Source organism: Notechis scutatus, chromosome 2 (genome assembly GCF_049901735.1).
Source record: "Notechis scutatus isolate UNSWTSFEM ecotype Mainland chromosome 2, rNotScu1.2, whole genome shotgun sequence".
Classification (NCBI taxonomy): domain Eukaryota; kingdom Metazoa; phylum Chordata; class Lepidosauria; order Squamata; family Elapidae; genus Notechis; species Notechis scutatus.
The window spans coordinates 91,025,193-91,049,518 of record NC_142010.1 but is presented as its reverse complement, the minus strand read 5'-3'; the positions used below and the strand labels follow the sequence as shown (position 1 = coordinate 91,049,518).

Here is a 24,326-nt window from a genome sequence, read left to right as displayed (position 1 = left end):
TCTTTTCTCCTGAAGTCCATATATCCGTACGGTAATCCTATAAAGCACGTACACAGTAAAATAGGCTGAATCCATCAGTAGAGTTAAGAAAAGATGCGAAAACATTCTCTTTGTTGTCTTTCCCCCCCTCTTTGCAACATTTTTCTTTTCCTCTTCTTCATTCTCTTTTCAACCTCTTTCCTCTCTCCTAAGCAGCAGGCTGTGGAGAAGAAAAAAAACAGCTTTTCTCTAGAAGGCTGACCCGATCTCTTATAGAAAATATTTGAAGTTAGGCTTAGAGTTGACTAAAGCGGCAGATTACCAGTCCTTCTTCTATCTGATCCACTACTATAGATTTTGTGAAGAAAAAAAAAACAGTGTACATTATAGGCCTTTGCAAAGAAAGCTGTCTCAATGACAAAATACAATCTATTGGTCTAAATGGAATTGTGATGGTAAGCTCTTGACTGTCACACAAAATGCTTTCTTTGAAAATAGTAGTGACACTTTGTTTCTTGTAGACACTACTCACGGTACATCATTGGGCAGCTATTATTCTTCTCTTCATAGCAAATCTCTTTGTGGAAAGAAAAGAAAGTGACAAAACAAATGACAAAGTGGGCAAAATAACTGCTGATAAATGCAAGTTGATTACGATTGAATCTTTCCTTTAGAAAATTGTGAATAATGTAAAGCATCTGCACAATAGAAGTATCATTCAAAAGCACCCCTGCTTTATCCCTATGGAAGAGAGAAAACGTTTTTTGGGGGGACAGGGACCTATTTCTAAAGAGAATGCAGTGAACTGCCAGATCCTGGTGGTTGAGGCATCAAAATCTGAAAAGGCAGGAAGCTGTGAAAATGATTAAGTCCTATTTCTAGATTGAACCTGCATTGTGAAACCATCTTATTTCAGAAGGATCCTCAACTCTTGACTCTTATTTGCAGAGACACTCTTAAAGAACACATAGGTGTGCTGTCCTAACCCAGTTTCAGCAAACTTTCATATTTTTTTCTTTGTTATTAGTGGATGGAGGTTATCACAAGTTCCGTTTTCCTCTTATATTTCACACATTGTTTTTTCAGGAAATTGAGAATTAAAGTCTTTCCTGGTAGATTTTAAATAAGTTTCATTTCAGGATATTAGAGGGTTATTTCCCTTACTTAATTTATAATAATACTTGTTTACTTTGGGTTATGGTTTATAATTATTGAAAAGGTATTATAGAACTCTTATAGAAAAGAGTCATATAATTTTGGAGAGCAATGGAGTGTTGTGCCAAAACAAAGAGACTGTAGGATGTTGTGCACAGCCTCTTACTGTAGTTTATTGTTTAGCAGGATAGGTGAATCGAATCAACTCTTTTTTAAAAATCATACTTTTCCATACAATATGAGATCATAACTAGTATAGGATTATCACATACAAATACTTTTAGATAAAAGATACTCAACCTTTGCAAGTTAGGCCTGAGTTTCTGAAACAGGATTTGAACACACCTGATAGCTAGACGTTTAATAACTTGGGGGGAGCGAACATTATCTCAAGTGGACACAACCATGTCATAGGTATGGGTGGGCTCAGGGGTGTGGGTTTTTTGCATTTTGGGAAATGAGAGTTGGGAGTTCTTGATGGTTTGTTTGCTTTTTAATTAAAACTCTCTTTTAATGACCCCGTAGTCTCTATTTTTTAAATGGAGTCGGGGGCTTTTCAAAAACCTGTGTTACAATTTATCTGAAATAATCTGTAGGCAATGGGCATAACTATTTTCTATTTGAAATGACAGAATTGAAATGAGTGAGCATTTGTTTTTTTACAGATATCAAGTAGATATGAAGGTTGAGAACAAATGAGACATTACAGAGAGGGAGCAGTAATATGTTTTCTTTCCCTGCAAAAGTAAGAGCTTAATTTGTTACAACATCCAAAAATGATCAACTGCTGTGTAGTTTTTTTTTAATCAGCATAAAAATGAGAGTGTTTCTTGTATTTTTTTTCAATTTCCAACTGTCAGGCGGCTGCATCTTTTAAACTTTATTCTGTTTTTCAGACAGCCCCTGTTTTGTTAAATGTTGAGATCAGAAAGCGTCTCATGTTGACTTCTCTTTATTATATTTCCTGGTGATCAGACACAGTGATTTTGTTTGTCCCAAGTTTGCAGAGAATAAAAAGATTTGGTGTAAGTAACTGCTGCCATCTACTGACTATAGAAACACTAGATTTATTTTTCTTCATCCATCTTCTTTGTAAATATGTTTTTGTGCTAGCCAGGAAGAAAGAAGGAAAAAAGAAATAACTTTTACTAAGTAAAGATATTACCGTAGCTCTTTCCTTCAGTTTGAATGTCATATTTATAATAGCATTGTCATTCATTTTGTACAATTTTGCATGCCAGTTTGGCCTCACTGTGTGACAATCTTGTATTTTAGATGATAGGTATCAAATGGTGCTGTAGAACTTTAACCTATGTTGATTTGTACCTTGAAATAACAAGCTCTGGGACATAGGCTGATATTGTTATCAAAAACAAAATTGCCACGAATTAAGGCAACAGGCCTGCTGTAAGCTTTTCAATCTGAACATTTCAAGATAAAAAGTTTCTTCCCACCTCCCACATCATTTATTGCATATTTGTCATCATAATCTTTGCTGTTCTTTGTTCCAAAGGAAATGATGTGCTGAAGGCAAGGCTGCCCTGAACTTCCTGTCACTCAGAAAAGAAGAAGCAAGGCAAAGAAAACTTGCTTTATTAGCTCTCTCCCCACTACAGTTTTTGGAGAACTTTGACCTATTTTTAAATTTATAAATCTTTTTAAATGGTCATAACAATAATTTCATCGAACTATACCTCAGAATGGGCAGCTGGCAACAACCCTCCCCCAAATGTTCTTTGAAATTCCCTGTTAGTTCTTTGCCAAAAACTGAGAAGTGAAATTGAAAGTGTTTTTCTCTTGTTGCTCATTTGCTGAGCAAAGAAGAAAGCGACAAGTTGCAAGGGGTCTTTAGCTTGTGCTCCTCCAAGTTTCCTGGAGCTGCCCCCACTTCCAAGTTGCGTATCTTGCCTAGTGTGTAACAATGGGCCTTTTGAGCGCTTGCCAACTGATCTCCGAAAGGAGACTGCAATGACGGATTATTAAGTGATTTTAATGAGGTTAGTTAGTGCTCTGTGTTTTATCAGAATTCCTGTTGAGGTTTCTGAAGGGAGGAGATGCCTGTATCTAGATAAAAAGTTGTGCATCAACTGGTTTCCTGCATTTAATAGACATTTACAATCTGCTTTATTCTTCTTTTAGTGCTGAGAAGAATTACAGTTTTTTCTCCTCAGTACAATCCTCAGTAATTCAGGCTATTTTTTCCAATGTATGAGAGATATTTTTTTCCAATACATGAGAGATAACTTTTGAACGTGAAAGCAATGAAGAACTCTTGAAAAACTCAATTAGTTGTATGGACAGATAAACCTACTATTGGAAATAAATGCAAGGCACCGCTTCAAGTAAGTAAAAGAAGACTACGTTTCAGAATATATCCTTTCAAACATTAATGCACTTTTCATATTATTCCCTTTATTCTTTATGTTATTGCATTATTATGTTGTTATTATTCCATTTTTCTTACTTTATGTTAAATATAATGTTAAAGCTAGCTGCTGTGTCTTAGCTATTTCCAAGACTAATTGAAAGAGACAAGAATGTGATATGGGTGTTTAAAGAATTTTTTTTTTTAACAGAAGTTCTTCAGATATTAAATAACTAAAAGTAGATCTTACATGTAGATATCAAAAAATGAGATGCTATTTTTAGTTTTAAGCAACCTGTTTCTCATATTATGAAAAATTTAAGACACAAATGCTTACTGATTTTATTCAAACTTGTGTTTCATTTCCCACATTGATTTTTATAGCTGTTAGATGGGACTAATATCTTAGAAGCATGCTGCTTAAGTAAATGGGTTTTGTCTAGAGGTTCTATTTTTCCCTCTTTGCAATCTGTGCCATAACCTACCTATGCTTGTAAACCCAGATGTGTTATATTTTTTTCACATAAAGGACGTACTTCAGCTTTGAACAGATTAGGATAAAAATTAAATCTGTTTCATTTAATTCATATTTAAATGCAATTAATTGTTATTAATAGCAGAGCTGTATAATCTGAAGCCTGGAACTACAAAAGGTACGGATATGGCTTATGGAGCAGAGGGTCACAAATGGAAGCCAGCCACTTCTTTTCTCAGGTCTTTAACCTACCATGCTTTCTACCCTAGTTCCAGAGTGTAACCATTCCCCAATATAAAAGAATTCTTATGGGTATCCCTTCTTAAAATTTTATGATTTCTCTTTCCCAGAATGTTACGAACTAAGCAAACGCACTAGTTTAAATCCTAATAGTTTTACTTCCACAGCAGGCTCGTAATCCTGCACTTCTCATTGGCCCGCAGTTAGCAGATCGTGATTGGTCGTTTCCGACTAGTCTGATTGGCTGATAGCGGGTCGCCACTGATTGGACGCTTCCAGCGCGGCAAACTTAAATCATTGGACACTGTGACAGCAGCCAGCTCTATAAAAGGAGCTGCTGCTGCCCTAGCGTGTTGTTCTCTTTCTGAAGTCACTAATAAAGAGTTGAGTCACTATTCGATGCCTCGTCTCCGTTCTTTGCACCCACTCCTCCAGATCTAACACTGGCGACGAGGGTGGGATGCGGAGACGATAGAGCTGACTGAACACTCGCTGAGCACCAAGCAGAGCACGTGGCTAAGAGCGCACCCGCTAGCGACAGAATGACCAGCAGCGCCATACCACCCGCTCCATTTGACCCGGCTAACGAAGACTGGGACTCGTATATGGACAGGTTCCAGATGTTCCTGGAGACCAACAATCTAAAAGATGCCACGCCTGGCAAGAAATGAGCTGTATTCCTGACCCATTGCAGGCCCGCCATTTTTAAAATGGCAAAAGCACTCGTGAAACCAGCCGAAGTCAAGACAATGGATTGGGATAACCTCGCGCTGATCCTCCGGGCCCATTATGCACCGGCGGTGCCAACACTCATCAGAAGACACTAGTTTTACCAGAGGGACCAACAGAAAAGCGAGAGTGTTGGAGACTTCATCGCTGATCTCAGGAACCTGGCGGGACTCTGTGGCTTCGCAAACCTCGAGGAAGCCTTGAGAGACCGAATCGTTCTGGGTCTGGAAGACCCTACGACCCAGAGCAAAATTATGGCGAAGGGGGACATCGGCCTCGCAGATGTCATCGCCGAAGCTACTGCAGCAGAAGCAACCAGGAAATCAGCCGCTCGAATGCGCCGAGCGAACGCACTGCACCGCCAACTCGCCAGTGACACTACGCCCTTCTCCGAAAAGCACACAACGACCACCCACCATGAGGACCTCGAGTCCTCATCAGAAAGCGAGGAGGAGGAGGTCAACCGCCTCAGGGCAGAACGCGACCAGCGAAACCAGCGGAACCCTAAATCTTCGCGGCAATGTGCTGGATGCGGAGGTAATCACCCGCGGTCAGACTGCAAATTCCTAGACACACTCTGCCGTTCCTGTGGAAAGAGGGGACACATCGCAAAAGTATGCAGAAGCAAGCGAGGATCCAGCCCAAACAGAAGAGAATATAATTTCCGGCAGACAACAGGCACCCCGCCAGTAACTCGGGACCGCCTAAACAACCAATGGAGCCACTACCACTACAGAAATAGAGCACCCGCCAATTCAACTAGACGAGAAGAGACCCATCAAACCATCACCATCGGCCACGCTTCGTTCCTAGATGCAAGGAAAATCCGAGTGAAGGTCACCATTGCAAATCAACCATGTGTTATGGAGGTCGACTCCGGGTCGTCCTTATCAATGGTTTCTTGGAAAACCCTCAAACAGCTGATTCCTGACATCCGTCGCCAGGACCTCAGCACTCAAAAAATCATATTAAAAGACTACCAAGGGAACAGAATCCCAGTTGCCGGTACCCGCCACGTCCAAGTATCTTTCAAAGATCACACTGCAACTCTTCCTCTTACCATCGTTGATCGGGATTGGCCCAGCCTGCTAGGCTTGCAGTGGTTCGCGCCGCTAGGAATTGAACTAGCAGGCATATACCAGACTGGAAGCGATGACTGGGAAACGGCCCTCGTCCAGGAATTCCAGGACGTGTTTACCAAGGAACTAGGCAAGTACAAAGGATCCCCCATATCATTTAATCTCAGCCCTGATGTTGCGCCCATTCGCCTTAAGCCTCATCGAGTGCCATTTGCACTCAAACCAAAGTTGTAACCCCCATAAAACCTGACGGATCCTTGAGAATTTGTGGGGACTACCGGGCCACCCTAAATCACGCGCTTCAACAGAGCGCTTACTCCATACCCGTGGTCCAACACCTTCTTCATTCCTTGGGAGGTGGAAAAATATTTGCAAAATTGGACCTAGCCCAGGCGTACCAGCAACTGCCCGTAGATGCACAGACTGCAGAAGCCCAGACTATAGTCATGCACAGGGGTGCATTCAAGTGTAATAGACTCCAATTCGGAGTGAGTGTAGCACCGGGCATTTTCCAAAGTCTGATGGAGAGACTGTTACAGGGCATAAAAGGGGTTGTGCCCTACTTCGATGATGTCTTGATAGCTGCCCACACTAGAAGCCTATTAGAAAAATGACTCAGAATGGTTCTCCAGAAATTCAAAGACGCCGGCCTGAAGGTCAAGAAAGACAAGTGCCAACTATGTACTGAGAGGGTTGAATTCCTGGGGTACCTTCTTGACAAACAAGGAATTCACCCTACTGAGAAAAAACTAGCTGCCATAAAAAACGCCCCAAGACTTAGGAATAAAACAGATCTCCAAGCCTTCCTGGGACTCATTAATTTTTATAACATCTTCTTGCCCCAGAAAGCAACCGTTGCTGAACCCCTGCATAGGCTCCTCGACAAGAAGGCGTCCTGGATCTGGGGACACTGGGAAGAACGAGCCTTTCAGCAAGTTAAAGACCTTTTAACTTCAGATGCTGTATTAATGCAATATAACGAGACTTTACATTTAACTGTCACCTGCGATGCCTCACCGTTTGGAGTAGGAGCCATCTTGAGCCACGTCCTGCCAAACGGAACTGAGGCACCTATTGCTTTTTTCAAGAACTTTATCTAAAACCGAGAGAAACTATAGCCAACTCGATAAAGAGGCTCTCGCTATCGTGTCTGCGATCAAACTATTCCATGAGTATGTATACGGAAGACCCTTTGCCATAATCACCGATCACAAACCATTACTTGGCATCTTAGCGGGAAACAAACCAACTCCCCACATTTTATCACCCCGAATGACACGTTGGTCAGAGTTTCTGGCTGCCTACAATTACCAACTACTACATCGCCCCGGAAAAGCCATTCCCCACGCTGACGCTTTGAGCCGTTCTCCGCTTCCAGAAATCATCAGCGACCCAGCTCCAACCCTAGCTGCACTACAAATAGAAACTCTTCCGTCACCACCCCTGACTGCACGGGACATCGCCTCGGAAACAAAGAAAGATCCTTGTTTGGCACGAGTCCTCAGCTGGGTGGAAAGAGGTTGGCCTGACAACGAACCCAGTGACATCCTTAAACCTTTTAAAAACCGACAGACAGAACTTTTCTCCCAAAAAGGATGCATCTTGTGGGGAGACAGAGTCGTAATCCCTGAGAGACTACAGCATAACATTCTAAAACTGTTGCACGATGGACACCCAGGCATCATGCGCATGAAGGCACTGGCAAGGAGCTACGCATGGTGGCCAGGTATAGATAAGCAAATAGAGACCTGGGTGGCCCGTATCCACATCGATTTTGCGGGACCCACCAAGGAACATACATTTCTTATAACAGTAGATGCCTATTCCAACTGGCTGGAGGTCCACAAAATGAAGAGCACCACCACAGAAGCAGTTGTCAAAAAACTAAACAGACTATTCGCTACGCATGGGTTACCAGATGTCCTGGTCTCAGATAATGGCCCCCAATTCACTGCTCTGGCATTTGAACAGTACCTAGCAGACCGGGGAATACGCCACGTTTTAACTTCGCCGGCTCACCCGGCGGCCAATGGCAGGGCTGAACGCATGGTCCAATTCATAAAGAAAACGCTACACAAGATGGACCATGGGGACATCGATGACAAGGTGACCAGGATGCTTCTCCTCCAGCATATCACCCCAAGCAGTACCACAAACAGAACCCCGGCCAAACTGCTCATGGGCCGAAAACTTCGCTCACATCTTGATCGCCTACACCCTGCCTACACGCCGGAGAAGCCCCTGGGGTCCAGCAGCAGATGTCGCACATTCAAGGTAGGCGACCTAGTCTTTGCAAAAAACTTTTCCGGTGACCCATTGTGGGTCCCTGCTACCGTAACCCAAACTACGGGCCCTCGATCCTACCGTTTACAAACCGATGATGGAAAAACGTGGAAGCGCCACATTGACCAACTTCGCTCCTGACTAGCACCTACCCCCATCACAAGCCCTGAATTTCAAACCAGGGGGGGAAGGAAAACCAAAGGGACCGGAAGAGAAGTAGCATACAACCCAGTAAGCGAAAACCAGCAATCAGCACAACCAACCCGGGGATACTCACCGGCCGAAGGAGAACCAAGCCAGGTGATCGCCTCGCCTCAAAGCAGTACTGCAACTGAAGCAAATCCAAGGAATCCAAATGACAGCCGTGACGGAAGCAGAGATGACAACCCCGAGTCACCCAGCGAAGAGGTTGGACTATCGTTGCCATCAAGTCCGGCATGTACCACACCGGAACCAGAGCCGGGGCAAAGACCGGTGGAGCAACGTAAATCGAGTAGACAGGTGAAACGACCTGCCTATTTGGAAGAATACATCACCCCACCCCTCAGACGGAACCTAGGGGGAAGGGGTGTTACGAACTAAGCAAACGCACTAGTTTAAATCCTAATAGTTTTACTTCCACAGCAGGCTCGTAATCCTGCACTTCTCATTGGCCCGCAGTTAGCAGATCGTGATTGGTCATTTCCGACTAGTCTGATTGGCTGATAGCGGGTTGCCGCTGATTGGACGCTTCCAGCGCAGCAAAGTTAAATCATTGGACACTGTGACAGCAGCCAGCTCTATAAAAGGAGCTGCTGCTGCCCTAGCGTGTTGTTCTCTTTCTGAAGTCACTAATAAAGAGTTGAGTCACTATTCGATGCCTCGTCTCCGTTCTTTGCGCCCACTCCTCCAGATCTAACACAGAATAAAGCATTGAAATAAATAACTCCTATTTTCCCTAATCATAGAATTAAAAACAACTCTTGAGTAACAAGGACTAAAGAATTTGAATAAATACAAGAAAGTGAATACTTATAGAATAAAATAGCTGTAGAGAACCAGGGTGGTGTAGTGGCTAAGACAATAGGCTAGAAACTGGGAGCCTGTGAATTCTAATCCCATGTGAGATACAAAGCCAGCTGGTGACATGGGCCAGTCACTTTCTCTCAACCCTAGAAGCAGGCAATAGCAAACTTACTTCTCAAAAAAACTTGCAGGGACCAATCCAGGCACTCACCAGGAGTCAAAACTGAATTAAAGGCGTGCATGTATGTGTTCATGCACACACACTGCTGAATTATGTTAAAGAAAGCCTAGATCTTATAGCATGCTTATTAATAGAGGTACATCAAAGTTCTATTTCAGACCAGTGCTCTTCAACATCCTCCTAAATGATTTAGATGAGAGAATAGAAAAAGAGTTCATCAAGTTTACATCAAGTTGGAGGGAGTGGATAACACTTTGGAGGCTAGACTCAAGATTCAGAAGGATTTTGACAGATTTGAGCATTGGGCCTTAGCTAACAAGAAGCAGTTCAGTGGTGAGAAAATTAAGGTCCTGCACCTAGGCAGGAAAAAAAATATCAAACGCATAAGTATAGAATAGGCAGTATATGGCTCAACAGTAGTAACTGTGAATGAGATCTAGGTATCTTAGTAGACCACCACTTAAGTATTAGCCAGCAGTGTGCTGCAGCTGCCAAAAAAGCCAACACAGTCCTGGGCTGCATCAGCTGAGGGATAGCATCAAGACCATGAAAAGTGATAGTACCAATTTATGCTGCACTAGTGAAGCCACAGTTGGAATACTGCAGCCAGTTCTGTTCACCATGATGCAAAAAGAAAAATGCTACGACTCTATAAAGAGTGCAGAGAAAAAGTGATAAAGGATCTGCAGGATAAATCATATGAAGAACGGTTAAAGGAACAAGGTATTCTGGTCTAAAGAGAAGACATCATAGCTATGTTTGGGGACATGGGGGTTGCCACAGAGAGGTGGGATTGAATTTATTTTCCAAAGCTCCTGAGGATAGAACAAGAAACAATGATTGGAAGAGAAACCTGGAACTAAGGAGAAACCTTTTGACTGTGACAACAATTAACTAAGCTTGCCTTCCAGATTTGTGGGTGCATTATCACTGGAAATTTTCAAGAAAGGATTGGACACCCACTTGTCCGAGATGGGATAAGGTCTCCTGCCATAGGCAGGAAGTTGAACAAGAAGGCCTCCAATGTCCCTTCCAGCCCTATGACTCTATGATTCTATAATCATTAATCATTAAATTAAGGAATAGAAGCAGAAAACATGAACAAAAGTTTAACCACTGAACAAAAGCAATATTTTCCTATGCTTCTCCCTATATTTTTCCTGCCAACTTTATTCTCCTGAGTTGCAGTCCGGGCAAGAAATCTGATTCGCGTTCATGCCAGTCTCAGACCTGACTAGGAAGGAAGAAACTTCCAGCTGCACCTTAGAATAGAATAGAATAACAGAGTTTGAAGGGACCTTGGAGGTCTTCTAGTCCAACTCCCTACTTAGGCAGGAAACCCTACACCACTTCAGACAAACCCACACAGAGATGTACTGTAAATAGAGCTCTCTGGGCTCAAGGCAAACATTTAAGATGCTTTTTTCCTGTAGTAAGAAAGACCACTTCACTTCCATTGCTCAAAGTTGCTTAATTGTTTCATTTTTCCCCACTGAGGTCTTGTTTCATTGCCCAAATACAGGCTGCCTTATTCCAGTTTAGGATTGCCAACTCTTGTTACAAGACTTCTCTTTACACACTTTCTCCAGTTCTCCAAATGCTAAGTACAAACTTCACCTTGGTATTTAGAACAATACTGGAATTTATGTTCTGCAGGAAGAAACTTTCAGGTTCAACCTCTGACAGCTCCAGGTAGGAATGGAAAAAATTCTGCCTGAAGAGACTTCGTTGGTGGGATGGTTTCAACATGAGATAAATTTTACATTCCATCAAGTAGCATTGCAGCTACAAAGAAAATAGTACCACAGCACTCTGGGTAAATGTAAATAGAGCAAAGAACATAATGCTAGTAATTAGGAACAATTTAACATCATGGAACATAATGCTCCTGAGTCTCCACTTCTATCAAAATGACCCATGAATAGCTCTTGGTGTTTACTGTCTTTTAGGGCAGTGTTCCCCAACCTTTCCAGCTTGGCAGCCTGGCCCTGGGTGGTGTGTTCATGTGTGAGTGGCAAGTGCACATGCACATCTCCATTTGTATGAGGGATGGGCCCGTGAGTCCTCCCCATGCATACATTTACCTTTGCGCATGAGCAGAGGTGCTCATGTCTGAAGCTCCACTTGCGCGAGTGGAGGGCCTTTGAGTGGAGGGTGTTTGTGAATGGAGCTTTACACATGAGCACAAGTGCCCTCTGCTTGTGGCCTGGTTTCAAACAGGTCATGGCCCGTTAGTGGACCAAGGCCCAAGGGTTGGGGGAACCCATTTTAGAAATTCACTTGTTACAGAGGGGATCTTAGGAAGTGACATACAGACTTCTGGTTTGCAAGGCTTCGGCGGCGGCAGGAATCCGTGAACGTGCGCGGTTATTGCTGCGCTCGCCACTGGAGTGCCCCCGATCCAGCTGGATTTGGGGGCTATAGTTACCCCGTAGAGGTAACTGAAGACAGGGGAGATCTGGCAGGGGTCCGGGGGAATCGCAACCCCCCTCCTCAGCTGGCTTAACTCCCTTTTCCAAAAGCGGTGGAGCGGCGGTCAGCAATGGCCGCCACAAAGAAGCTTTCATCCGGACAAGAATGCGCAGGAGGAAGCTGAGAAGTGAAAGTTTTTGGCTGACCGGGATAACAGGAAGTGACATACAGTCTCCCAAAGACTTCCACCAATTACCTGAGGCTTCCAGTCTCCCTGGCATAATCATCTGGATTACAGTCAAGTCTGTAATCTTACGAAAGGCCTGTAACATCCTGCTATGCAGATTGATGCTTGCACTCTACCTGCATCCAACGACCACTGATTATCCTGCATTATTCATGGACTTCAAGATACAGTACTTAGCACAACTGAAGATGCAAGATAGCAGATATTTCTAGCAAGGCTTAAGAGCAAAACAAAATAGCCCAAGAGTGAAAATAGCAACTACAAGGTGAAGAGCAAATGAAGGTGAATCCAACTGACCACCACTTGATAGATGCCATGTGAGCAATGAGAAAGCAACCTGCCAGAAGCAGTTCCCTGTCTTCCAGATGCCCTTTCTTTTAGAGAGCTAGAAGGAGGATTCTAATCTGGAGAAATGCCATATTGACCTGTTGTGCCATCTATGGAATGAAGACCAGACTGGAGAAACTAGCACTGAAAGAACTGGAATCCATCCCATTGCCAGAAGGAAGGGAACAGGCATCCAAGCTCCACTAAAGGCAAGGCTCTATGGGATTTTATTCCCTTTGTGCTTCTGGGCTCCTATCCTTTAAGGAAAAGGTGCAACTTTGGGCCAATGTTTTTGGGTTTCCAATGAAAGCAGACCTGCAACATTGGAGTTACCTCTTCTGTAATTGAATTCTGAGAATAAGAATCTGACATGCAGATGCATGAGCACATCTGCGTGGTGATAATGAGTGGTATCTAGACAAGATTCTGTTTTGAAAGTGAATATGCTGAAACCAGAGGAAAATGTAATTTTTTAACCTCTTCTGGAAAATTAAACTAAAACCAGACCACCATTTCACATTTCAGGGAGAAATCAGGAAAATTCAAGGTAAGATTCCTAAACATTTTGAAAGCAGGTGCTATGATTATTTTGATATCCTGCCACACAATAAGAGAAATAAGAATGAACAAAGTGGGGTTGGTGCATGTATAGAAAAAGTGGTGAGTTTTTCTTCTGAAGCTTTGTTCACTCAGGTGAAGAGAAAACAAAATGAGAAATTTTTTGGGAATCACTGTGGTTACTGAAGCTTCCCTCACTGCATTTAATAACAAAGTCTCCTAATTCATAGAGCTAAATGGTATATCTCATGTCTTTTTATCTTGCAATATCTCAGTACATCACAGGGCTTTTGCCTTGTGTGACTTTGAGTTACAATGTCTATGCTTTAGGAATCTCTCTGTGAATATATGTGTGTGTGCATGATGCTATTAATGTTACTTTAAGGATGAGTGCGTGGTTTCATTTCATTGCAACTGGTTATTTTAATCAAACTTTTTTTTCCAAGTCAAACTCAATTCTTGGTAACCTATATGCAGGGGTGGGATGCTGCCGGTATAACAACCGGTTTGGCGATTGCGTGCTTCGCCTTCAACATCGTAATATTCCATGGGATATGGCAGGGCAATTTGAAAAGATAAGCTTTTCTTGGAAGCATTCTGCCCCCTTAATAGAGAAGGACCACCAGTAATTCTGTTGATTCTATCATGAGCTGGAGGATCCTGGGTAAAAGGTCCTTCAAAGAGTCAAAGTGGCCCTTCCTAATACTCTTTATTTCTCTGCCTCTTATTAATTTCTCCCTCTGCCAACACTTTCTCTCTGCTGACCCTCACCCATTCTCTGGCAGAATCATGACCAGCTTTCTTTCTTTCTTTCTTTTTCTTTCTTTCTTTCTTTCTTTCTTTCTTTCTTTCTTTCTTTCTTTCTTTCTTTCTTTCTTTCTTTCTTTCTTTCTTTCTTTCTTTCTTCTTTCCTTTTCTTCTTTCTTTTTCTTCTTTCTTTTTCTTTCTTTCTTTCTTTCTTTCTTTCTTTCTTTCTTTCTTTCTTTCTTTCTTTTTCTTCTTTCTTTTTCTTTCTTTCTTTCTTCTCTCTCTCTCTCTCTCTCTCTCTCTCCTTTATATCTCTAATGAGTCTTTGGAGAAAAAAGGGAGAATAGTAGAGGCAGAAAAATTGCTTGCTTATGCAGGATTGTATTTACAGGCCCTTCAGTGAAGCACCAGTAGGCTAATCTTTGCAGTGCCTCTTTTACTCTGTTTCCCCAGGAGGTTTAAGCTTGCATGTCTATGTTTTTATATAATTTTATTTAAAGATTCAAAAGGAAAACAGCAGAATCAATCCTACTCTTCAGGACAAATTGAAAAGAAGAGGGCGGCAAATTTAATTTTGTATGCATGCTCCTGCAAGAAATGATAGGATTATATGTGTGCTTGCCTTTAACAGTAGCCTTGCAAGCAAACATAATTCTGTACACACACACCACACACACCAGTATTGTGATAGTCAATGAAGCAAACTGTGCGCACTTCAAACAAGTTGGAATATGGATTCCCACAATGTGTTAAGCCTGTAAACTATCCCAGCAATCTTTATCCAGTTCAGCAAGATGCCTTCTCCTCAAAAACACCACATTTTCTTGTGTCCTGGCTTCCTAAGGAAATCCCTTTCCCCTTTAAACAATCAAGGAATAATTGTCCTATTTCCTCTCCCTCCCCTATTCACTTTTCTGAGCAGCCAAAATACCAACTTACTGACAGCTACAGGACAGGCGTGCAATGCCTTTGCCGCTGCATTCTTTGCATTCCTCTTGTAAGTATTATCTGCCAAAGGTCAAAATGGTAGGTGAGCCATAGACAAACACCTAGGCTTGCCACAGTTCTACTGCTATTATATTATTGCACATTCTGGAAAGCAGAAAATGCTCTGGGTTGCCTATATTGCTTTGCACCTGAAGATTTCTTATGGTGGGACTATTCCGCTTATAAAGTGAGTATTGCTTGCAACTTGTACATATCGGAAGGGCATTTGGCTGCTTTGTAATTATAATGATTAGATTCACAGCACTGATAAAACAGATTTTAGAGTAAAAGAAAAGGGGACCAAAGTCAGGGAGAATCATATTGTTTGGGATGGTTTTGTCTGATCCCAGAATGATAAGCTGGGTCAAATCTATTTAACCCTTGGGCTGGAGATCTCCAGGAAATTCCATACCTGGAAAGTTGAGGGGGGGGGGGGAGGTAGGCTTTGTTCTTTTTAATCCTGCCTTTATCATTTTGGTAAATTGGTCAAGGAGAACACACCTAATACATCTTCCTATTTTTTCTACTGATGACTGGCCCAAAGTCACCCAGATGGCTTTTAGGCCTAAGGCAAGAGTAGAAATTTTTAGTCTGGTGCTTTAACCATTAGGCCAAAGTGGCTGAAAAATAAATATCCCTAAAGAAAGAGTGTACCAGGCACTATTTGAGCTTATTCTGCCTTGCAAGGGTATTGTGAGGGCCGAAACAGAAGACAACAGAAAGGAATAGCGGTAATTTACAGTGATTCCATCAGGTTTTGTAAAGCAGGAAATATTATTTGAAAATGCCTAATACGTTTCTTTGTCTAAGTGTAGCTTGTAGCATCGATGTTACCACAATAGCAAGTGAGGAGGCATAATATTTCAAATATGCCTGTGTATGCAAAGGCCTATTCTTTTAGCTGCAAGGCTCCCTTGAGCTCTCTGTATCTGTCTGTCTGTCTGTCTGTCTGTCTGTCTCTCTCTCTCTCTCTCTCACACACACACACACACACACCAAAACCAAAGACAGGTACACCTCCCCCCCTCCCCCTGTACTTTCTTCTTAACTCTGCCATTTCGGTTGATGTTTAACTAGCGGCGAAACTTCTCGCGTTCATTTCAAGGGCAGAGAGGGACACTGGAAAGGGTCGGCTTGCGCAGGTGGCCAGACCAGAAGAGCTAGTTTTAGCAAAACAAAAAACAAAAAACCAGGCGGGCCCTTCTTCTCTCGATCCAAGCCGCTGGCAATCCGACGGTAAACAAATCGATGGCCCGTTTCTCCGGCGGCCTCTGCCAAGCTTCCCCTCGCATCTCACCGTTAAGGGAGCGGAACGCGCCGCAAGAAGGGCGCAAGCCGCGCCGGCTACACAAGCTTCGCCACGGGAGCTGTTTAAGGGTTTGGCTCCCGGGAAACTCTGACCTCACCGCGCAAAGGTGCTGCTGGGAAACGGAGCTCCCTGACAGATAAGCCTCGGAGAGGACATTCCTTTGGCTTTTGCGGGCGAGCCAGCGAGGTTGGCAGGCAGGGAAGGAGGAGCGGAGAAGGGGCGCCCGCCTCCTTTTTTGCGCGGGGAAGCTTGTCCGGATCTCTGAAAGTTTTGGAGTTCCTTCCTCTCGGGAGTCCCTTTGAACCTCGCGACCATCGGGTGGAAGAGGGAAAAGGACATCAGAGGGTCGGAGCCCGAAGTGAATGTCTCCAGATGAAAGGCCAGGTCAGTGAAGTTGGTTCTCCCGGTTGTTTCTCGAAAAGAATGGGTCCCTTCCTGATCGTGGGGTTGTTGGTCCAGGTCCGCCTTCTGGGACAGCCTTATCTGTCACCGCAGCGGCGGCAGCAAAGCCAAAGCATTCCTGGCTCAGTCCTTCTTACGTGCTGGCCTCAGCTAACCCTTGTAAGGTTAAGGATTAGAGCTCCCAACCTGGTCATGGGCACCAAACCTCCACTGCAAATACCCGGATTTTGGCAGCCCATTTTGTTGCAAAGGCCCCGCAATTGGGCTGGGATGGCTTCTAGAAGTTGCGATGGAAGTCCACAAGGGGAGGGATCTCAGGTTCAGGAGGTCTGCTGAGAGCACCCAATGCTATTTCCACTGAATCCCAGGACTTGAGAAATAAAGAGAAAATTATGAATGACTTCTCATTGGAAAGTTTTCATAAGACAACTACAACGCTGTAAAATAACGGCCTTTGGGTAGATAATCTCCACCCAACCATGTGATTTTATAGCTTTGTAGTCATTTTATGTTCTGTCTGAAATGATGGAAGAAGCAATGGAAAGAGATGTTGGGCAGCAGCATCTGGATACTTGCTAGAATTCTGTAAACGGAGCAGGACATTTGTGCAATAAAAAAAAACTTATCTGGAAGAACTTATGTTAGTGGCACAGGCTGGTGGAATGTTGCATTTTTTTTTAAGGTTGCAATGTGCTACATTGGCCAGCTACTTCCAAGATCCATGGATCTTCCTTGGCAAATGCTCCCCTGAACCTGTACAAATCCTCATAAAATGCTATTTCTTTTTGCCTGAACTCATTGCATAACAAATTATGAACAACAAAGACCCAGCTTCTTTAAATAGCCTCCTTACAACTGAATCCTACCTCTTCCTCCAAAAAATAAAGTGTGCCTTTTTTTTTCTTTTCAGACAACCATCTGAAGCAGGCAGGTGAGACCAGAGGGATTATTAAATTATCTTTAAGGCCACCCACCCTGAGTTATGAAGTTAGTCAGTCTCTCCAATCCTTGCCTAGCACTTCAGATTATTCAACACATTGGCCTCAGTAGCTAAACAGAGAAATCAAAACCAGTCTGCAGCTATTAATTACCAACAGGCATATCAATCACTTCTTTGCAAAGAAGTGTTGAAGAGCTTCGGTGGCGCAATGGTTAGAGTGCAGTACTACAGGCTACTTCTGCTGATTGCCGACTGCAATTTGGCAGATCGAATCTCACCAGCTCAAGGTTGACTCAGCCTTCCATCCTTCCGAGGTGGGTAAAATGAGGACCCAAATTGTTGGGGGCAATAGGCTGACTCTGTAAACCACTTAGAAAGGACTGTAAAGAACTGTAAAGTGGCATATAAGTCTAAGTGTTATTACTATTGCTAAGAGACATCTCAGTAAAACCTGTATGGTCCAATTCTGCATGTCTGTTCAGAAGTTACTTCCAGGTAAATTCATTGCAGCAGCTTTATTATTCCGGGATGCTTTCAGTACTTTAGCCCTTTCTTTACATCATTAGTGGAATTAAGACAAGTTTACTTAGGTATAATCTATGATATGCTGGACAAGCAGCATGATTCATGGGAGATGGAGGGTAAATGAGATCAGACTAACAAAAACAGAATCACAGTGTTGTGCACCCTGTTTCTACATCCATTGTAGTGTTGTGTGTGGTCCCATTCTAAGGTGTTCTCACAGATTCCGTTCTCTGCAGCACTTCTAAAGACTGTTTAGAAGTCTCTGTTCTCTTTGATCCCATCCGTTACCTTTTTTCAATTTTCCTCCATCAACCTACAGCTTTGGATAAATTAGCTATGGTTAGTGCCAGACTTAATGTCTACAGCAAATACATTTAGAATGAAGATCTCTTACTAGTGTGGTTATTTTTCACTCCCCTTTATCAAATAGCTTAGTTGTGGTTTTCCCAATCTTGAGCAAGGAAACAAACAGGCAAATATTTTTATTTCAACTTTTGATAAAGAATGGGTTCTCAATTCATTGTCCCAGTTATGAGGGTCTCCCTCCCTCTCTCTATCTCTCTATCTCCCTCCCCCTCCCTTCTTCTCTCCCCTTTTTTTTTTTGGAACAAGGCTATATTCCCCCTCTGCCCCTGTGACTAAGATCCTCAGCTCATACTTCTAATGATGGTCAGAATCATATTTCTGATGGTTAGCGAAGAGCAATAGGTTACATTCTATAAACTCTCATTCATAAATATGAAGGTACGTTGCCCAATTTCAGACATATGCAAAGTACCTAAAACAAACCTAATATAAACATTGCTGACCTTTGGAAGTATAAGGTTATTATTCTAGCTAGCCGTGTGCGGGATGGTGGCTTACATTAAGTTGCTCTGTTTTTAGAAAACAGAATATTAAAAAGATTTCCTGGTACAGAATAACAGAGAGGAATATCTCTTCATTATGAAAAAGCTAGATATGGCGCTGTATCTTTTCATTGTTTCCAATTAAATTGCCAGAAGTCATCAGATTATCATGAGTGAGAGCAGCGATGGACATGATTTGCGCAAACAGCGGTTCTCGTTTGCCTGATTTGCAACGTGCGCCAACTCAAAGGTTATGAGGTTTCCAAAGGGGAATCCAAATCAACTGTATAAAAAGCTTTTGAGTTTCCCATTACCACCCACCAAAAAGCTCAGAATGCTGAGAATGTGTTGCCTGGCATTTGAAACACAATCAGAAAAGATGTGCATGTGTGTGTGTTTGTGGTGCTGGGAGGAGCAGACCACTGAAATGGGTGAGTTATTCTGAGCATTCCCTGCCTGTTGGGCGACTGGCCCGGCTATACCTCCCACCTCACAAGGCCCATCAACAGATGCATTGTGTTCTGAGAGGCTGGCTTTGCCATAACTAACGGAACCCTTTGAAAGACCTGACACAGAGATCTGCTTTAGTCTTGTCCCGGGTCTGCTAGAGGGGAGACGGCGGACTTGTGGGGGGGGGAGGGTCAGTTGGGCTGGTGGACACATGGGCTGCTGCTTTGGTTTCCCTTTACAGAGGAAAGGTTCGATGTGGTCAACAGGTGAGCTGCCTCCAACCCCACCCTTAGCAAAGCCTTAGGATTTTCTGCCTCTTCTTGTTTGCCTTTAAGCCTTTTTGTGACAGCTCTTCATGAATAGCTGGCAATGCCGCAGGAAAAAATAAATAAATCTAACCTGCTTCTCTGTTCTCCATTGTTTCCTGCCTCGCTATCAGCAATTAATGGTTGAGGGGCCTGGAAACACGCCATAAACAGGAAATATATTGTAATTCAGGGCTGTGAAGCCAGGGGCTTATGGCTTCCCTCATGGAAAATATGTAGCATTTCTCACTTCTACCTTTCCTGCTTGTATGCTTCAAAGGGAGTACTTGATAGTTTTACAGTATGTATATTTAATACCTATGTGACTAAGGATGGACGGGTGGAGGAAATTGGATTTGTTGCCTTGTATCAACGAAGTGCCCCAGAACCAAAGCACATGCAATTGCTTTTCTGCCTTTTTGGGCAATCTCTTACCCTTTTCATTCATGCTTAATATGCTTTTCTCTTGGTTTTCTACATCTTCTCCCCTAGTTTTATAATAATATTCCTTTCAAAATGAGACATTCCAGCTTTACACAGAATGTATGCTGGGATTTATGGATTTATAAAATAGCAGCTGATTTTTCTATCTTTATAGCTGCAGCACAATAATGATACTGCTGTTTTTCTGCTGACAGAGGAAACCCCAAATCCCTTTACATCATTTCTTTTCAACTTTCTGCAGGACTAGCTAGAGTAAAATGTTAACAACAATAGGGATGGATGTACTGGACTTTCTCTGTCACCAGAGTAATTTTTCAAAATCAGAACAAAATAGGACCAAATTTGATGTGGGGGAGGGAGGGAGGGAGGGAGGGAGGGAAGGAAGGAAGGAAGGAAGGAAGGAAGGAAGGAAGGAAGGAAGGAAGGAAGATCATTAGGGCTGCAGAGAAGAGCATATCCCTAATGCATACCAATAGAAAAAGCAATTGAGTATTGGGCCTGAACATTAGTGATTTGTCAATGCTAAGCTTCTTCTCTTCTCACTCCCAGTCATGTTATCCAGAGTGAAGCTATTACAAGGGATTGGAAAGAATTCCAAGTTCCTCTTCCTTGTTTCCCCACCTAAAGCCTGTCTCGTTAGCCTGAGAAAATCCTGAGCGGTGATTTTTACTCTAGCTTTAATAGTAGCTGTTACTATGAATAATTCATTAACAATTCATATGAAATTATAATAAAACATTTGGTTTTGGTAAGCTTATCTAATAGCTTCAGCGTTGGGAAGAACATGAAACATGAAATAAGAGATATTAATCTTAATGAGTACAATTATGTGACTTCTTTCTTTATTTCACTTAAAGCAATGAGAATGGATTGGATGACGTAAATATGACAAGTTCACAAATGCATGGTCATCATTAATTATACTGGCTTTTCATTGTGTGGTCTAGTTTGCAGCAGTTTGATTGCAACATCTGAATTTCTGAGAAATGCAGCTGAATACTCTGATGGTGTTCCTTCCCGTGCTTGCAGTGCTGTAATTTTCAGCAGTGGGTTGAAATTAAGCTACTATCTGAGCAATGCAGCCAGGAGACACAACACTGTAGCTCCTGAACTTAAAAGGATGTTTTGTCAGGCATACAGAGCAGTGGTGGGATTTAAATATTTTTACTACCGGTTCTGTGGGTGTGGCTTGGTGGGCATGGCAGGGGAAAGATACTGTAAAATCTCCAGTCAGAGGTGACCAGAACTGGTCAGAACCTGCTGAATACCATCTTTGTACCTAACGGTACCTAATCCACTTCTTCAAACATTAAATGCAGAAATTCTGTATTATTTTGAATGCTACTCCCCCCCCCCCCACATCATGCATTAGATCATGGATAGTCCATTCTGTTATTTTCCAGAACTTTTGGGCTGCAGTTTTTATAAACTACAGTCAATATGGCCAGAGATGAAGGATTAAGGGAATGCAACTGGCAGCACCTAACTGACTTTCACAATTTCATAAATTAAGCAAAGTTAGCCCTTATATTGGAGAATTACCTGGCTAGTCCAGAGATATTGACTGGCTCAAGAAGTTTAAAAAACAGCTGGAAGAAGGCAGTAGGAAATTAGTTCTATAATGCCAGGGAAAAACTGCTTAGGTGTAGTTATATGGAATCAAGCTTAATACAAGGACATCTGTACATACAATGGAAATAATCCAGAGGGTCAGATTATTTTGCCCACTCACACCTAGTTCTGACTTATTCCAGATGAAGTGTAAAGTAACCCAGTGTGTGAGAAATCAGAATCATCCATTAGGCTGATATCAGTGCAAAAAATGTATCATTGCCCTGTTTCTGTCACTGTATTGATGCTCAAAGAGTGAATTGATACTCAGGGCGCTCCACAATCCTGTTCTTATGGAAATATCATAAGATGCTGTTATTTAAAAATAAGATTCTGAACATTAGCATAATTTATGCAAACAGTGGAATTAGTTTCAGTTCACTTATTTAACCATTTAGTTCCCCATTTCTAGGCAGTTTGAACTAAAATAAATAACTATAGTTGCATTTCTGAACTTTCAGCTGACAACAATTGCAAAAGAGGCAGATCAGATCCATTGTAACAAGGACTTGATTTCTTTGCTTTCTTTCTCTCTGTTTCTGGACTAGTGAAATACACCAGTTAGCATTAACAATATTGGTTTAACTTGTATCTCATTTGCTCCATGCATTTTCTAGGTGCAGAGTCAAAATCATCTTCTATCCAATCTGTATTCCTGGCTACTTGGTCAAGTCTGCAACATTGTCAAGCTGAAACCCCAGAAAAATGCTTCCCAGAGAAGAAGATGGCATCAGGTGCATTTTTTTTACAAAAAACAACCCACAATCTTGTTTTCAGCTTTGAAACTGTGGGTATGGTTGCGTGGGTGACTACGATGGATCATCAAGTGTGGCTTGGCCTGTAGGGTAAAGCTGAGCCTGTAGGCACAGTTTGCACTGTAAAATGAACTTCAGAATTTATTTCAAAGATAATTGAGTATTGAAAGAAAAGGCAACCTTTAGAAAAGATCAAAGCATTTATTGGCATACTGGTAGTCCTCAATTTACAACCATAATTGATCTTGAAATTATAGTTGTAAGTTGTGTTGCTTGTTAAGCGGGCTATCACAACCCCAACCCAATTTGACAACATTCTATGTGGCAGTTGTTAATCAAACATGGAGATAGCAAAGCAAACATGGCAGTCGTTAAGCAAACACATTGTTCGCTATTGGGCAAAAACACTGTAAGTCATGGTCATGTGATCACAGGATGCTGCAAACAGCTGTAAATAAGGGCTGGTTGCTAAATGCCCAAAATGTAGTCATGTGATTGGAGGGGGGTGGCGGCTGTTGGAAGTTCAAATCTGGATAAGTAACTTTTTCAGAGTTCATTGTAATTTCAAACAGTCGCTAATTGGCTGGTCATAAGTTGAGGACTACCTGTACATGTTAGCCCTGAATTTAAGTAATTTATCTGTTTTAATTATTTCTATGGAAAGGAGGCAAGAACCCCCCAAGATTCTTAAATTTCTATCTCAGAGAAGAGGTGGAAGGGAAAAACAAATTGTTTCCCTCAGAAGCAACCAATTCAAGGTGCCACATGGAGGTTTCCAGGCCTCCAATTACCCATTAGGGAAAAGGGAGAAGGATAAATGCAACTGCCTGTAAAGGTATTTGAAGTGCTTTGAAGAGTTGGTTACTGAAGGAGCAGGTCCTTTTTCACTGCTATAGCAAGAGTAAAGAGAGAACTGTCTGGTGGTGTATAATGTGAATGGGGGCAGGTATGTAAGTATGTAAGAGAAAAGTTTGGACCAGTAGACTTTGAATCTTGAACCAGGTCATGGTTACCATAAGCTCACAATGTACTCCTAGGCATTTCTAGCTCAGATGGCAAAGAAAGATTCCTTATCCCTGAATTCATCAAAGTTCAATGGCAAGTTAGGGCCATTTCCTACTATGTAAAATATGTTATTGCTGTGGCTATATTGTAAATATTTATGTTCTAGGAGCCATCATTTCTCAGAGTCCTTGGTGCAGAATGACTTCAGTTAGCAAAGTGCCTGCACCCACCATAAGGATGAGATTAGTATGATAAGCGCTAGAGTTATTTAGATTTACAATAACTCTGGAAAATATGGTTACCATATAAAATCTGGCTTGTCACTTCTTCCCTTTTTGAGAAAAAAAATATCTTTTATTATAACAAATACAGTGAAGGACACGGCTATGGCGTCCCTGTTACAAGATGTGCCTTTGCGCTATTTGAAGTGCTTGTTGGGGGCTTAAAATTCAACCCTACATAGAGAAACTACAAGAAAAAGCAAAACACAGTAGGAGACTTTAAAAAAAAATACAACATGATTAATAAACTTCAAAGAAACCATTATCTTTTACTTGGAACTCCAATAGAGTTTATACTTCAGCATAAATCGGATCACATTTTATGCTTATAGATGGAGCTGACAATGAAGACGGGAAAATTTAAGTGAGCCAGCCATTGTTTACAACCCATATTCTGTATCTTGGCAGTTTTGAAGCCTTTGTCAGCTATTGATGTATTCCAGACTTTTAAACCTTATCAGACTGCTAGAACAGGTGGGAAAATGCATTGTGGTTTTTAAAAAAGGGGCCTTAGTCTTCAATAATATAATTACTGCCCAAATTTCCTCATTCTGGGAGCTCTATGGCTATGTTTGATATATGAACCTGGCTGGATTTTTCAGTTTATAGCTATTACAGGTTATCTCAGCTTCCCCAAATAAAGCATACAATTGGGTGTAAAACAGCTGATTTTCTTCAAGAA

The 24,326-nt window shown here is 42.2% G+C and overlaps 1 protein-coding gene across 8 annotated transcripts in view; it reads left to right on the top strand.

Annotated features, from left to right (window-relative positions):
* The first annotated feature begins 3,324 nt into the window (after positions 1 to 3,324).
* SH3TC2 (SH3 domain and tetratricopeptide repeats 2) overlaps positions 3,325 to 24,326 on the top strand; it is a 58,660-nt gene continuing 37,658 nt past the window's right edge. For 3 of the 8 annotated variants that reach the window (XR_015747621.1, XM_087955448.1, XM_087955447.1), the window contains exons 1-2: positions 14,714 to 14,779; positions 22,221 to 22,337. Coding sequence is in view for 7 of the 8 variants with exons in the window: in XM_087955448.1 (XP_087811574.1) it covers positions 14,746 to 14,779; positions 22,221 to 22,337 (151 nt within the window). In the remaining variant the exon portion in view is untranslated. Of the gene's footprint in view, positions 3,477 to 14,713; positions 14,780 to 14,821; positions 14,957 to 16,057; positions 16,463 to 22,220; positions 22,338 to 24,326 lie in introns of those variants that run through there. The other 5 variants (XM_026688306.2, XM_087955450.1, XM_087955449.1 and 2 more) reach the window with 5 other exon arrangements.